At 37.4% G+C, this 16,937-nt stretch overlaps 1 protein-coding gene and 1 non-coding gene across 12 annotated transcripts in view; both read left to right on the top strand.

Moving 5' to 3' along the window:
• The window catches only part of Ikzf2 (IKAROS family zinc finger 2), a 147,857-nt gene that overhangs the window by 99,650 nt on the left and 31,270 nt on the right, over nucleotides 1-16,937 (top strand). For all 11 annotated transcript variants that reach the window (XM_063237452.1, XM_023566993.2, XM_063237451.1 and 8 more), the window contains one exon: nucleotides 101-268. In XM_063237452.1, the coding sequence (XP_063093522.1) occupies nucleotides 101-268 (168 nt within the window). The remainder of the gene's footprint in view (nucleotides 1-100; nucleotides 269-16,937) is intronic.
• Nucleotides 10,410-10,528, top strand: LOC111758184 (5S ribosomal RNA). The gene has a single exon (XR_002792408.1). It is a non-coding gene; the product is annotated as a 5S ribosomal RNA (ribosomal RNA).

Raw genomic sequence — 16,937 nt, 5'->3', positions numbered from 1 at the left:
TGAGGAGATGAATGTCTAAAACAGAATTGTCTCTGGTTAAGAGTGGATGATAGTGCTTTGCACTTAACCTACTTGATCTTTTCCCTTCTCCTTCCTACAGGGGAGCGCCCCTTCCACTGTAACCAGTGTGGAGCTTCTTTTACTCAAAAGGGTAACCTTCTGAGACACATAAAGTTACACTCTGGAGAGAAGCCCTTCAAATGTCCTTTCTGTAGCTACGCTTGTAGACGAAGGGACGCCCTCACAGGACACCTCAGGACCCACTCTGGTAAGTGTCACCTTTGAAAAGAAAGCTGAAGTTGAGAATTCAAGAGAGTGCCATGGGATAATGCTGTGTAACATGTAGCACTGACACTCATGGCGTTGTCATTTGTGTATGTCAAGTGATAATGCTTGTGAGATGCATGTGACCCTTTCTTTTTTAGATGTATAGAGCTAGCAAAAAGGAGTATAGTAAACTAAAGAGTCTCTTAAGGATATTAGACTAAAAAAAGTAGCTTTTAGTAAATGTCATGATTTAATTTTACAGTTATTAGTATAGTAATATGGTTAACTCAGGATAATCGAACACCTAGTGAAGTAGCACAGTTACATCCAGAAGTTACTGTCGAAGAGAGTCATGTGGTTTCTTTGGTTGATTGGTTTGGTTTTTGGTGACTGATGACAGTCTTCAGGCTGGGATCTTGCTGGGAAATCATCACTTTGTTTTTTAAACTTGGAAACCCACTGTGTTTGTTAGAAAATGGACATTTAGAGTAATTGGTATTTCATTTTAGCTCTCCTTGTCTAGTTAGCTCTGAAACCATAGTCACTGAATGCTGTGTGACACTTTTTGCACTTTATTTAAAAATCTAGAATTTTTTAATAAAATGCCAGAATCAAAATATATAAAAGAGAAAGAAATCAAAAGTCTCATTTGATTTTTAGCATGAATAGCCATAACTAAGAAATTAAAGGTATAAAATTAATATGAAATAATCTCAAGCCAATTTTATGTGCTCCTTCTGTCTATAATGACATTTAATTTTAATATGAAGATGTAAAGGAAGTGATATTTTCATTTACACTGACAAATTGTGTTAGAAAATTGTGAGGTAATGCTTGTATTATCTTTACATTTTTTCTGTTACCTTTAAGACTATACTTAATTTTAAACATGAATATGAATTATGTAAAGCTACTTTAAACATTAACTCTTAAGTTTAGAACAGTTACAAAAATGAAATTAATGTAACAATTTTTTTTTTTTTTTTGTACTGGTACTCAAACTCAGGACCTTGCACTTGCTAGGCAGGTGCTGTGTGACTGAGCTATATTCTCAGCCCCATTAAAAATATTTTAAGTACGTATTTTACTTTTCTTCCTGACACAAAAGTAGTCCACTTATTTTCATTTTAAAATTATGCTCTGGACAGCCCACTTACAACCCCCTATGTGTCTTTCTCTCTCAGACAGAAACTTTCTTTCCCTAAATAAATATATTCTGCTCTTAAAAATAAATAAGTAAATAAATAAATTCTATTCCGAATATGATCTCAAAGTGATATCAGTTTATTATGAAACTTACTCTGTTAAATGTCTTCCAAAAAATATTCTCAAGACATGACAGATACTTTCTTTAGCTAGGTAAGTACTTCGGTTTGTTAAAGTATTACTGAGTTGCCTGAGGATTATATAGTATAGGTTTTCTCTAACATATTATTGCTTCAACTTTGTTCAATAGATAACTTCAAACATCTACTTCATTCTTTACAAAACTGTGTTGCTTTTAACATCATAGCTATTGTACGCATGCTATTATTTCCCTCTTCATAAGTAAAGACATGGTTCTTATGACTGCAGTTTTGCTAATTTTGTAGCTTATAATAGGCTAAATGATACTTCTGCAGAACTATAAGCAGCATACACTAGGTGATTAATGACAGTTTAACAGAGTAACTGAATATGAATTCAGTTGTACTTCCAACTGGACCCTGAAATACTTCATCACCAATGTTCTTCATGGATATTGGAATGTAAGACATAGATGCCGGAACCTGTGACTTTCTGATTGGTCAGAGCTCAGAAGTGATCATTATGACTTTCTCCTTTCACCCACCTCCATCTCTCCTGACTCTCACTGTCCTCTAACACTTGGCCTAGACTAGATTTACTATCTAATTGGATAACCCTCTGCTTAATTCCTGTAAATCTTGAGTCTTTGGTGACATCTTTGTTTACTGCAATTTTTTCAATAATCTAAATTTTTTTTTTTTTTTGGTACCAGGGATCGAACTCGTGACCTCGCACTTGCCAGGCAGGCGTTTATGCCACTGAGCTAAATCCCCAGCCCCAAGGTTTTTTTTTTTTTTTTTTTTAAAGAGATGTCCCAGTCAACCCACTGAGTTCCAAACATAATTCTCCTTTATCGCATTGTATAACAACCTAAAATCAATTCAGTAATCTTCAACTATTACCTAGGGTGGCCAGATTCTCTCCCTGTTAGTTCAGCACTCTGAGAAACCCAAAATATCCAACTTCCCTCCATTCAAATCCTGCAGTATGAGAAACTTGAATCCTGGCAAAAACATGCTTTTCTCGGGGACTGAAATACCCCAAAGCCCCAAAGTTTCAGGACAGAGCAAAATCTCCTTTAGAAGCATCATTTGAAGAAGTATCCTAGTGGCCACTTCTACCTTAACCTCGTTGTTCCCAGACACAGTCTGGCCGCATGGGTTTCCCAGCTGGCAGCCGTGTGGGAAGCGCTCCCTTGGAAGGTCTCTTCATCTTTCGGTCTAAGCAGCTGATTCTCGGTGACGGGGCATGATATACGACAGGCGTACGCTATGGTGTTGAGCCTGTTGTATTGCTGCTAAAATGGGTTTCCTGGCTGAAGGTAGTGTTGCGGGTGAAAGCAGTCTAATTGGAAAGACAGTCTGTTAAATCCATATGTGAAGGGGCTCTCACAGTGTTGAAGGGAAAGACAAACCTGTGTCCTAAATGCCTGTCATTTCCCATGAGATACTCTTTGTCCCCTCCCTGACGGAGGAAGTCCAGTGCCACCTTCCTGCACCATGAGTGTCTCTCCCTGGGGAACCATGTCTCCTCGGGGTGTTGGCACTGGAAAACGGAGAGCTCCACAGTGGTGGAGTTAATTCGGTGACAGAGGTGGAAACCCATGTGGCTAAACTCACAGTTTCCACCTTACCCCCTGGTACATGGGCCCTCTGAGGGAGCACTGGAGTCCTAATGTAAACATTTTGACTGAGGTCATAAAATAGGTTGCTCTGCTCAGATGACTACCAAGAGCTGTCTCCACCAGAAGGTATTAATAGGACATCGTGTTGTCACATCCTGTACCAGTTCTGAGAGTTACATCCACATGCCCCTAGTCAAGTAGTCTTTTTGGTATTTTTAAGAGATCTAATTTAGTATAGAGATCAAATTTTGGACTAGGTCTTTGACCTTGTTTGCTCTGAAGCTTAGGTAAAGAAAGGATTTTTAAACTGACAGACGCTTTCTGAAATTTCACTGCATTCCGACTTGAGCATTGGAGGCCATTCATTTGTCTTTTCACTTTTGTGTGTCCCCTTTGGGCCCTTTGAACCAGCCTTGTCACACCCTAAGCTTCATACTGCTGCTACTGCTGCTTTAGGGCATCACTGCTGTCGCCTCCCAGGCCTTGCTCTGTGCCTCGCTTCAGCACATGCTAACGACAGTGACGTGAGAGTAATCTTCCTGGTAGCACATAACTGGGCTTCCTGGCATTTCACTTACCCCACCCCCCCAAGGGGGCATCCCGTGCTTGGAACAGGAGCAACCCAACCCGAGAGCTTCATTTTGACTCCCGGGGACCCTGGGCACTCGTGCCACCAGTCATTCTTGTTAGGTTCCTGACGGTAAAGAGTGCCACACTCAAATAGGGAAAATTTGGGAACATCCACGAAGGGACCGATGTCCACGAGAGAATGGTTAAGCACGAGGGAAACCAATGAAGGGAGGCTGAGCCGTTCTGAGGCAGGAAGCCACTGTCAGACTGAGGCTGAAGAGGAAAGGGACCAGTGGTCGCTGAAATTGATCAGATAGGAAATAGTCTCGGCCACCCGACCTTCAGGAGGGACAAGGGTGGTCTCTACTGACACGTGACGTGGGCCACACATCCCACGCTTGTTCTTTCTGTCTGCAGTCTCTTCCTCTGGGCTCACCTTAACGAGATGTCAGGAGACAAGGGGGCCAGACAGGCCTACAGAACAGGGCTTTCTTCAGGACCAGGAAGGCACAAAGTGCTATGAAAACCTGCCAGACAGTTGCCTCGGGCTTACTAAAATGTGAGAACTAGTGCTTACAGTTATTAGTACGGGCTAGTAAATATAACTTCTGTTTCTGTGAATATTGATAGACTGTATTTTGCTTCCCCTTTACCCCCCTAGGTAATGACTGTCCATTGTATTTCATTTTGATTATGGATATTAATAGCACATTTCTGTTTTCTGTGTAGACTTTCTATATAGACTTAAAATGAAAAACACTTCGAAAAATGTCAAGAATACAGCATTATTCAATATATATCTAAATTATATAATCTATATATATTAATTCAGAACATGTATACTATATATATATATATTTTTTTTTTTTTGACACAGGCCTTTGCTATGTAGTTCAGGCTGGTCCTGAACTTAATGTTAAGCTGAGGGTGGCCTCAAACTCACTGTGAAAAAATATGTATGTATTTATATTTGAGAGTTCACTTGTATCCCCTAGAGGACTTGAGGTAGCGTCTTGGCTTTGATTGTACAGACCCAGTAGTTAGGTCACTTACAGACAATATCTGGTGTTCTTGAGATCTCTCTAGACAGCAGGAAGTATATTAAGCACTTTCCATGGATTAGTTAATTAAATCCCTTTTATCTGACATAAGCAAATGGAAGTATTTATAGATTAATAGCAATAAGTCTAGTAACAAGGAAAATGCTTTTAATACAAAAGTTCTTAGCATTAAAATTTATAAATATAATGTATTAGTCAGCTTTCCTCTCACTGAAACAAAACACTCAACATCCACAACTTTAAGGCGGATTTAATTTGAGGATTCAGCCAATGCTTGGCTGTTCCAGAAGAGAAGCAGTGTGTTAGGAGAGTACAGTGGGCTGAAAGCTACCAAGAACAGAGTGAAGAGAGGAACTTGGGAGGGCACTGTACCTGGGAAGCCACAGCCTCTGTGATGCACTCTTCCCATCAGGTCCCACTTTCTAGGAGCATATTTAGCTATGAATTCATCAGTTTATCAGTGAATCAGTCCACTGATCAGTGTACCATCTCTATAATCTGGTCATCTTCCAAAAGCGCTACCTCTATACACCTGAGGCTTTTTGCAGAATATCCTAGATCTAACCCATAGCTTTCAGCCTCTGGCCCCTAAAAGGCATATCTATCTCATTGCCTTCTATAGAAGGCATTTGCTCGATCTCTAAGATTGGAGTAAATCAATTTCAACAAATCAACAATTTCAGCACTGCTGAAAAATTCAAGTCTAAAGTCTCCCCTGAGACTCAAACCAAACTCTTAGCTATGGAAAATGTGATATTTATACTCAGTGGAGTGCTACTCTGGAATAAAGGAGGCATTTGGAGGTAAACGGATACCGTTCGAGGACATAACGTTAAGTGAAAAAGTTGGACACGCAAGATTAAATACTGCATGGTTTCTTTTATATGAAAACCTCAAAATACAGTAAAATCTTGGTTGTGAGAATAATGTGCTTGTTCTGCTTATAATTTAGTCCACTTGTATGTCACAGTACTGCATGTGCAGTAGCATATGCACAAGAAAGAGAGCAAACAGTTGTGACCACATGACTTTCAGTATGTTGTACTATCTGTATTGCAAGACATCGTTCGTTTATGAAGTTAGAATTTCTTAGAAATATTTGCTCATTTTATGGAATACTCACAGATCAAGTTACTCACAATCCAAGATTTGACTCTTCCTCCCTCTCTGTCTCTCTGTCTCTCTCATCGGAAGATAGATCGGATGTTCAAAAATTCCCCAAATTCCCTATTTTGTTATTTCAGCACTGTTTTAATATATATGCTGAGTTGTCTCATTTATACTCCTAGTCTCTCAGTTCATTCAAAAGAAAGTTTTGTGGTAATATTTCTTTTTCATAAGGATTTTTTTTTGTCTATTCTTATACTCTGAGTAACTACTTTGAAGATGATATACAGTAAATTATCTCATTATTCTCTTAATTTGTCATGAAATCTTGCTTTATTTCATAAAACTGTGAAAATTACAAAATTATAAACTTACGAAAAAGTATGTTAAATGCTTCCAACATACAATGGTGCAGATGAACTTTTGAGTTCAAGAGCAGAATAGGAATAGAAAGGGACTGCATCAAAGCAGGACCAAACCTGGCAGGGCAGATATTGAATGCTGCACCTCTGTGACTAGCACCCAGGGCAGGTTGTGGCCAGCTGTGAAATCCAGAAGGCTTGGCCCCTTTGGCCTCTCCTGGGCCAACTCTGGTTCACTCCCTCCAGCTTTCCTCAGCAGATGATCCATGTTCCTTCTATCTCCAACTTCTTTGTGTGTCTCTACTGCACCTTCTGCTTCATTCCCACAGCTTTGTACAGTGCCCTTTTAGGGGCTTCTTGCTGGCCTTTTAAAATCTGGGTGGAAGCCTCCATGACACCCCAGCTCTTACATTCTGCATGCCAGCAAAACCAGCATCACATAGATGATGCTGAAGTCACTGACCAGCTCAGGCAGTAGCTGGGCTGTCTCGGATCCTGGCTGCAGTGGCCTCTGAACACTCTAAGCACAGTGAGGTGAATCCAGGATCCAGTCCTCTTAGGAGACCTTCTTAACCAGGCATTTAAGGGATTCTCCTCTAAATAAAGATTTCTGATTTTGTGCCCTTGCACCTGGACTGGGTGGGCTCTTACTGATTGCTGAGCTGCCTCCAAGATGTCTTTCTCCTTTTCCTTACACAAAGTGCTTGGTCGCATCTTAATGGCACTAATCTCTTCCGCAGCTGCACCTTCTTTTTGGCCCCAGCTTTATACATGGTTTTATTTGGGCCAGAATTTAAGTTTTTCACATGTTTTCTGTTCTCCCTTTTGCCGCTGACTCTCAGTATATTAAGTGTGATCAAATGCTATAGTGAATAATTACAAAATATTACAGGAAAAGACACTTGGTTATTAACCCCTCAAATTTCTCCCCCTCTGTTCAAATGCACTTATCCCATCATTCTTGATACTTTATGAAACGGTTCTAGAAGTCCTCTTCTTGAGTATCTTTTAGCTGTACTGTCATGGATGCCTCAGTGGCCTGAATCAGTTCAAAACATTTACCTTTTGAGCTCATTTTGACTTTGGGAAAGAGCCACAAGTTATGTGATGTCAGATCTGGTAAATAAGGTAGGTGAAGATGCAGTGTACTGTTTTTATGAGCCTACCTTTCTGCAAGATGGTGCTTGATAGCAACAAGTAATGTATTTTTTAGCACATCTTCTAAGACATTTAGAAGGGGTCACTTAAGCAATCTGTGTACCTCTATTATTCCTGCTGAATTGATTTGCTCTTTAAATTTCCCCATGCTGCTAATTTTGTGTGGTGATAAACACCGTGTGCTATCTGTTATCATTTTCTACCTGGACTTTAATGCTGATCAGTCACTACTACAAAAATTTAAAGAAGTGGTTCTCTCCAGATTACTACTGGTACTGTTAATATTACCACTTCCTCTTCTGTTGCCACTTTTTCTGCTTTGACATTTTCCCCTTTTAGAATAAATTCAAAGCATGAAGCAGATTTAATATTGCAAGCATATTGTTCAGTTTCCACAGCATCAGTTTTTCTTCTGTCCTACTGTCTGCTAACCCACATCTAAGACACAGCTGTGTCTAAGGAAGTAAAACTTACTGTATAAAATTTACATGACATCTTAAGTGGCGGAAGAAAAGGGAAAGGGGAGAGAAATAACGAATTGAAATACGTCATCAACAGTGTATCAACTAAAGATCACAGTAAGCTTAAAAACATGCCCCAGATATAAAGCTGCGGGACAATAAATGGTGTTGGTCCATATTTAAACTTGCTATTCAGTTACCCTGAAATATGCTATACAATTCCTAATGTTACATAAATGTATAATATCACATGGTATTTATGTGAGCTTTTAGCTAAAAATCAGGAAAGCAGTGTTCTTGCTACAAAAATGATTTTTATTTGTTTTATAGTTTGATTTTCTGTTTAATAAGTGATTTGTTGTTCTTTCATCCTTGTATTTAGTGTATGGTTTTATTATACTTAATACTCTAGATAAATTATATTTTAATTGAGCCCTAGACCTTTATTAATCAACATAATATTTAGCATACTTGTAATTTTAAAAAGTATTAGAGGACCAAGAGATGGAGAGAAGGAAGATGGAGGGAAGGGAAGAGAGGGCAGAAGAGAAGAGAGAAGGAATCATAAAAAGAAATGAAAATAGAAAAAAAAGGTTGGAAGGACTAGAAATACATCATTTTATCTAATGAGCATTTCAGGTATATTTTTCACACATGCTAATGTACAAAATTAAAGACTTTAAACAGAAGAGTACACATTTTTAATGTATGAAAACGTATAACATATATAATGCCTTTTTAAAATTGTAAATGAAAAAATAAATACGAATTACTCTCACAGAGTCTCAGATACCTATATAGCATACCAGAAATTAAATTTTGGTCATGGAGTTGTGCTAGATTCAGATTATTTTGAAAACTTACTGTTCAAAACTTGAATTATTTACAAACAGTTGGAAAGAAAAATCGTAATGTCCCAGTGAAGTTTATTCATTGTCTCTTACTTCCTAAAAAAGCTATATATTCCTTGTCAGTATCATGTGCTTATTTATTTAAGTGCTTCTTAATTGTGAGTTTTCAAAACATAGAAAGAAATGTAAGAAGATCATTTCAGGAATTGTTCTCATTTTTGTTCGTCCTTGTTTTACACACAGAAATACATACATATATATGTATAGATACGTGTCTCTGTGTGTGTATTCCTGCAATATATATTTCTTCCTGGAATAGGATATTTGAGGAACTTTTCACTGTCAAAATTCTTTTGACTTAGGATCAATAAACCTAAATTATTCTGAACAGACATGCTGAATTCACTTCCAGTCATCTCAGGAATATTAATATTTTTTGCAGTACTTTGTAACCTGTACATGTTTGACAATTTTTAGCCTAAGAAGTGTGTTGTTTATGTCTAATTGTCAGTTTATAAAACTGTTTTGCCCTCTGAAAAGGAACTGGACCAGATGTACCACATAAATGCCCTCTGTTAAAGCAACAAGAGCGTCCTCACTATCGTATGGTTTTTCAGAACTGTCTTGATTCTTGCTTGTGTAATTCCTTGGACTATATTTTATCCACAGAAATAGCTTGGCATCATTGAATGCTTATATTAGTCCCTGATGCTGATTTTTTTTAAAGCAGAAAAATTAAGTACTACAATGAATACTGAAAGCACTCTTAAGCTTACCATTTTCTAAATCTCTAATATATGGCTTTTTCTTCAGTCTTTTTCTGGGGAACCGGAATCAAACTCAGGACCTCACACTTGCCAGGCAGCACGTAGGCCACTGAGCTAAATCCCCAGACCTGTCTTTACTTATCTTGAGAAAAAATTCTACATTTTACAAGTAAAATTCAGAAGTACTGTCTGACTTGGATTGAAAAGAAGCTAACTTTAGTCCATATTTTCATGTCAACTAGAAAACAGTGGTCCTCTAGTTTTAAAGTCTCATGTGAGACAGTCTATTGATTTGTCACAAGTGACATGCCCTCAAATATATTGTTATTTGTTACTGTAGAGTTCATTACCATAAACACATTCATCTTTTTTCTTTTTTCTTTTTTTAGTGGAAATCAAACTCGGACCTCACGCTTGCCTGCTCCCCACCCTTCAGTCATTTGTTTCAGTTTACTTTATATATTGTATTAATGGCCACAAAATCTAAGTCACATCCTTCAGTTTATATACCTTCAAAAAGTTCTGGGGAACACCAGTTGCTGCAGGTTATAGACTGTCGGATATCGATAAGACTGATTATTTTGTAAAAATTAATTCTGAAAATCTAAAAATTATACTTGATTAAAAGATTATAATCATTCATTTTCATATTTATGTTATCTTAAAACCAAACCACCATGACTTAGACCTTTGTTGTTGTTGTTGTTATTTTTTGGTACCAAGGGATTGAGCTCACGACCTCACGCTTGCCAGGCAGGCCTTATACCATATTTTTAAAAGAGATTTTAAAAGGACAAATCCATGGACTAATACAATGACAGGCACATTGGATTACATTATGCTCTCTCAGAAACTGAATCTAATGTAGTTCATTCATAATAGTAATGCTGCATTGTCTACGGCCATACCACCCTGAACGCGCCCGATCTCGTCTGATCTCGGAAGCTAAGCAGTGTCGGGCCTGGTTAGTACTTGGATGGGAGACCGCCTGGGAATACCGGGTGCTGTAGGCTTTAAAAAAAAAAAAAAAAAAAAAAAAGTAATGCTGCATTAAGTGTAGTGTAATTTGTCCTGTAAGCTTCAGCCAAGCAAGCTGTAAGATAATCCGTGTGATTTCTACTCAGTAGACAACCTCTTTCTGCCCCAGACCAATAGTCACTACATATCAACTCCATCTGGTATTTTCTCTGTAAAACAAATTAAAGAATCTTAACGGGATGTACAGTCTTATCTTTGCACAGATAGCCGTAGACTTGCTTCTTTAAATTCTGAAATCCTGTATAATTATGAATGAGAAGGTAATAGCCCTATTCATCTGATGTTGCTCTTCATGTGGGTGTAGACATTTATTAGATTGATTTAGGAACTTTCCTTTTTTTATCTTTCTCTATCAGAAATTCTAAAGAAATGGCCAAGAATCCACGGACTTTGTCCTCAGTGTTCTACAGCACTGTCTGGTCAGCGTGTTTGCTAGCAGTTCTGCTCCTTGCGTGGGCGCTGGCGTGTACAGTCCTCACTTGGTGTATTTCAGGCTTCCTCTCCGCGCTGTGGCTGGTGTGCTTGGAACCCCCAGGCAGAACTGGGTGGCTGCACAGCGGAATCTAGCAAGGGGAGCTTTTGCTGCTGTTACTGTTGTTACTTTTTTTTTTTTTTTTTTTTTTTGGCTTTTGGTGAGCTAATCTCCATCCTTTCTGTTTATTTTTCCTGATTAACCCATATGAATCAAAAAAACCTATCCAGCGCTAGGCTGTGCTATCTTACTAAAAATTTGTAAGACACTAAAATGTTAGAAAAACCAGACAAATGAGAAAAATACAAACCAAGTAGGATTCATTATCAGTGGGTAAAGTATATTTAGAAGATGATGAAAATTTTATTTAAGGTGCCATAAATCATCTATCAGTAGTGTTGCATCTTCTGTACAGACTCATGTAGATAAGAATGAAAGATTTTAAATCTGTCATCTCAAGGAAGACTTCATGTTCTATTTTTTATCTCTGTCCTTTTGTATTATATTGATTGAATACATGGATGAGTGGGTGTCTTCAGTTAAATAGTCTTAAATTAACTAGAAGACTTTAGGACTCAGTGGTTGATAAGTGTTTTACAGTAGATAGTAAATATTAGCCCATTATAAAAAATTTAAATTATGATTAATATTTAATGGGTTTTATATTGTAAGCATTATTTTAAGAGGCTTTTTGACATTATCTAACATACCCATAGTCTGTAATTTCACGTTTCCTTCCCTTATGAATATGCTTTTACTTTATTTCTCTTTTTTTTCATTGTTTATCAACAGTGTATTGGCTGGATAGATTTTAACCCCATACCATGCATCATAAAATATTCTGTCATGCTTATTTTTAAAAAATTTTGTGGAAGTTTAAAACATAACCAATCAAAGAATAGTACAAATTCTTTTTATGAAAGTGCTTTTAAGAAATTATGCTTTGACACAGTACCATATCTACCATTTTAAAGATGGATGTACTTTTCATGCAATCTAGCATCCTATGAAAGCCGGGCTATAAACTGACTCTTTCTCAGCCTGTGCCTCTACCGTGCTTTCCAGTCTGTGCTCTGTGTAATAGCCACAATGTTATTTTAAAACTCAATTAAATCCCATCAAAATCTTTTAATCATTTTCTATTGCCCTGAAATGAAACCAAGCCATCATGGCCGTTAGAACCTGTCAGACCCTCTTATCTGATCGTACAGCACTCCGTCCTTCATTGAGAGTTCTCCACCAACTTGGGCCCCTTTGTACTTCCCTCTCCATGGGATTTTTCCGTGACAGATGAGATAGAAATCACTGCCTTCCACTCTGTCCTCGGTTCTGGCACGGTTATGTTATTATCCTTCAGATACTAGCCTAAATGTCATTTCCTTAGAAGTAGTGGTTTCCACATGCACTCTATGTAAAGCATTTTCCTAGTTACTCTCTTGTTGGCTCTGTCCCATCCTTTTAAAAATTTGCATCAAAGTCTGTTGTCATCTTGGGGTTTTGGGTGTACGTGTTGCCTGTGTCTCCCTTCCCAGAGGTACACTGTATGAGACCGTGCCTGTCTTCTGTCCTACTGCTTACCGCCTTGGGAACCATGTTTGGAACAGGATATTAATCAAAACTATTTTTTGTGTATTGGATGGGGAGGACTTTAAGGTATAATCTACTTGTTCTAAAAATTACCCATAAAACAGGGGAGAAATAATAAACCATTCTGTTTTTTTAATTTTTCAACTTAACATATGTTCTTCAATGTTGTGAACCACATTAATGAATAGACTTTCACATATAGCTCAAAATACTCAGTCCTAGATAGTAGACATAGAAGACCTGCTGATGGCCTCTCCCTGTTGAAACCCTTTGGTACCGCGTGCAGAGGCATAAGAAAACTCTGGAAGGACAGTTGTTCATTAAACACATATTCCTTAACTATCTTGGTAGTGGGCATTTGAACTGCCTCAAGGAGGGAAAGAGATCTTGCCCTTAAGTTTGTATTCTAATGAGGGGAAATGGGCAATAATCAGTAGCATTGTAAACTATAGAGTAGAAGATTATTGTTACAATAGGGGAAAATACAAAAACAAAGTTCTCATTTATTGACCATTGACTGTGTCATATGCCTTAAATTTTCATGTGCACTTGGAAAATTTCTCACAGAAATGGAGTGTTCTCCCTCAATAACTTGATTCAGACACCGCTGGCATATTGTGGATATGCATGTACATATTCCTCACTTCATAAGAATACCTTATAAAATACAACTAGCTATCACTTCCAAATGGATTTGTGGACCTTTGTGCTATCTAATTGTCTTGCTTACTTCTTAGCCTGAGTTATTATAATGCAAAGTCAAATAAAGAAAAACTTTTTAAAGAAGTTGCATAAAAAATGAAATTGGATGAAATATTTATTTATTCTGTGTCTAAGAAGTTTTTACTTGACTATTTTTCATTCCCTCGGTAAATGTTTTTGCATATTTGTAACAGTGAAACATTATCAAAGTATTGTCTGTCTTGCTTTTTAGATTTTATCTTACTCCCTCTTTGCCCCATTATAGCTTTTTATATCTTTTTCTTGAATTCTATAATCAGTTAATTTATGTTATAGCTGAAAAAATGGGGCATCCCTCTAAAACTCAGCAGTTTGTGGGTATCATACTTACTGTTGTATGACTAGACAGTTGACGTGTGTAAACAGCTTCAAAATGCTTGAGATATTTAGGCATCTGTCTACCATGTAACTAATTATTTTATTAGCAATTATAAAAATAATAAAAGACAACATTTTATATGATAAAGTAGCGCCTCGGAAGCAGAGCTCTTACACTGCCAAACTACTTCACAGTGTGGGTTTTAATTCCATTTCGCTACCTTATTTTAGGTGTTGTGTTCAACAACTCTGGGGAACACTGTCCCTGAAAGTGATTGAAAAAGACCTGCCAGTGATTTACAGTGTCTTAACAGGAGACACTGTTAACTTATTTTTTTTAATTGTGCCTTTTTCCACAGTGAACTAAAATTAAAAAGTAGGTTCTTTTTAAAGTGTTGGATTTTTCTTTCAAGGGCCCCCCTACTGCTGTGTAGTCCCCTGGGGTCTGTCTACTTTATAAGCTTTTTAATTTACAAGTAAACGTCACTGTGCTGTAAAGCACGGGGGCCTGTTGGAGCGCTCCAGCGTTGGCTCTGAACATCAGGTTAGTAGCTGCGGGGTCCGCTGCTCCTGAAAGGCAGTGCAGGGCTCCCTGCTGACACTCACTAAGTCCACCTTGAAAACTGCAGCCCTTGGCAGTCCTATAAAAGAAAATAAAGTGCATATATGACCATATATACCTGAGTTATTATCAGAGGGCAGAGTGCCTTGTAGCATTTTCATAGAAAAATGACTTGAGAAATGGTTGTTGCAATAGAAAAATACTGCATTTAGAATAATTCAGAGAAAGGCTGGGTTAAACATGTTTCTGTGTCGTGGCTCCCCTCTGTCACAAGGACTCTAAACGTCTAACAGAATCGTTGATCCTGTGCTCGGGTCCTTACGGATCTCTAAAATACCTACATACATACTTCTTTTTCCAGAGTTGCTTAAACACCTGTCCCTCACCCCAAATGCATTGATAGACTCTTCCTAGGGAAATAGCAGCTATTTGTGATACAGTTTGACTGATACCTCATTACTGCTAAGATTTAAGGTAACAGGGATTCACTTTGAAAAATAGTTCACTTTTCAAGTACAGATTTTTTTTATAAAATGTTTTTTTCTGACTTCATAATTCTATTTTTCAAGTACAGATTTTTTTTTATAAAATGTTTTTTTCTGACTTCATAATTCTATTTTTGTAAATCATTTTTTTCAGAATCATTAAGACTTGAGAAGTTTTTTTGTTTTGTGGGGGTATTTTGTTTGTTTGTTTATTTTTTAGGCTTTTTGAGATATGGTCTCACTGTGCCTTTGAATTGGCCTTGAGCTCACTTTGTAGCCCAGGCTGGTCTTGAACTTGTGATGACCCTCCTGCCTTAGCCTCCCGACTGCTGGGATTATAGGCATGCACCACCACAGCCAGAAAATTTTTTAAAAAATGATATGGATATTTCTTAAAGATTCTGTTTCAGGCAGAATTTTAAAACTTCTAATAGCAAAATAAATCACAAAGTGAAAAATTCCAAGTTTTGACCACATAAAAATTAAAAACTTCTAAACCTCAAATGTTTAGAAATTTATTAGAAATCAGAGTGTTGTTAATATTAATATGAACAGAGATTGAACAAATTGATAAGACAATACTGTTAAGACCATAATTGATAAATAAGTGAAGGCATTAAATAGATAATTTGAAAGTACTGCTTACAATCAGTAGTACATTTCTTGTTTAATGTTCAGTTTCACTAATGCAAAGTAAAAGAAAATACCAATTATATTGTATCACAGAGTTTCCCAGAGTGTTTTGCTTTGCTGGGTCCTTGGTGTGTTAGGAATTTTTTTTTTTTTTTTTCGTTTTTTAGGTCTAAAAGAACCAACAGTTTTATTTATTAAGTTGTCACATCCAAAACCCTTAATAGATGTTTGTATTCTACCGTTTTAGCTATTTAAAAATGATGATACAGACACTGAGAAACAAAATAATGCTTTTCCCTTGTTCTTAACTAGCCGAGGGTGTATAAGTGGGACCGTATGCCATGTTGGGCACTGCACAACTTCCCACACCTTGAAATCAGGTCAGACAGTGCGACTCATCTGCTCGTTCCTTGTTGAGTTTGCACAGTACTCACTTGTCTTACAGGAGCAGCTGTAATTCAGCTGCACAAAACACAGCACTGATGGACGTTGTGTGATAGAACATTGAAGCTGAGCGGGTCGTTCTTCTGGAGTCTGATAGGTACTGATTTTAGTATTTCCATCAGAATCAGAAAGTGTCCTGCTGCCTCCCCGAGAGCTTGGTTTAGCACCCTGAAGTGGTTTTGTGACAACCTCGGGTCATGAGTTCAGCACATTCCCAAGGAATGTCTTATTTTAATATGCATATTCTTGGCTGATGACAGTACAGTGAAATAGCTCTGGCATAAGTTACTGTTGTGGATCTACAGAATAAAAACATGGATCAAGAATGTAAAAAGTGTTTATATACAGGACCCATACAATCAAGTAACCCACAAATTCAGACAGTAACTTACCGGTAAAAACAAACATTGAGTGCCAGTTGTGTCGTTATGTTGGTGCGTATTTTTCTTGAGATGACTTTATAATTTTATAAGAAATTACCAGATAAAATCAAATACTGAAATTCGGTCTTAGCCCCAAGGAATGTAAATGCATTTAATTTTATTAAAGAAAAATGAACACATGCTTAATGCTCTCTTATTCTGTGTCATGAGAAGTGGTAAATATTCTTTCTGTATATAGATGTACTTCTTTGTGTGTTTCTGTATGCATAAACATGTAACATCTATAGAAAGAATAAGACATTTACCAACTACATTGGGCTATTGTAATTTGTTTTATAGGTTCGTTCACTAAGAGAACTCTTGAAGTGACCCATTTCAAGAAAATATAAGTGAACAAGAGACTTGGTTGTGTTAGATATCTCCATAACACCTTAGGAACTTATGGTAAACATTCCTGTTTCAAAATTCTTTATGGCTATTTCAGTGTTTTAGGTAGCTATCTTGTAGAATCTAGAGGGTTGGCTGGTCTTGCTTGTAAGTCCTTCTTAGAGCAGAAGGTCGAACACTGGGAAATTCCAGCATTGTTTTTTTTTCCCCCCCCTAATTGAACAGCTGGCAGGATCATCCAGTGTTAGTGTTTTGTTTTCTAAATCTTCAATTTGAAATTTTATTTCCCGGGTCAGGGGTCTATGTCTATATCTGTGCCAGATTGTATCAATAATTCCTCACTTTTTGTTAATGGAGGGTTTTTATGAGAGT

This window comes from Cavia porcellus, unplaced genomic scaffold (genome assembly GCF_034190915.1).
Source record: "Cavia porcellus strain 051 isolate PalLab524CR breed Dunkin Hartley unplaced genomic scaffold, mCavPor4.1 scaffold_26, whole genome shotgun sequence".
In the NCBI taxonomy this organism is placed as follows: domain Eukaryota; kingdom Metazoa; phylum Chordata; class Mammalia; order Rodentia; family Caviidae; genus Cavia; species Cavia porcellus.
This window is presented reverse-complemented; position numbering and strand designations above follow the sequence as displayed.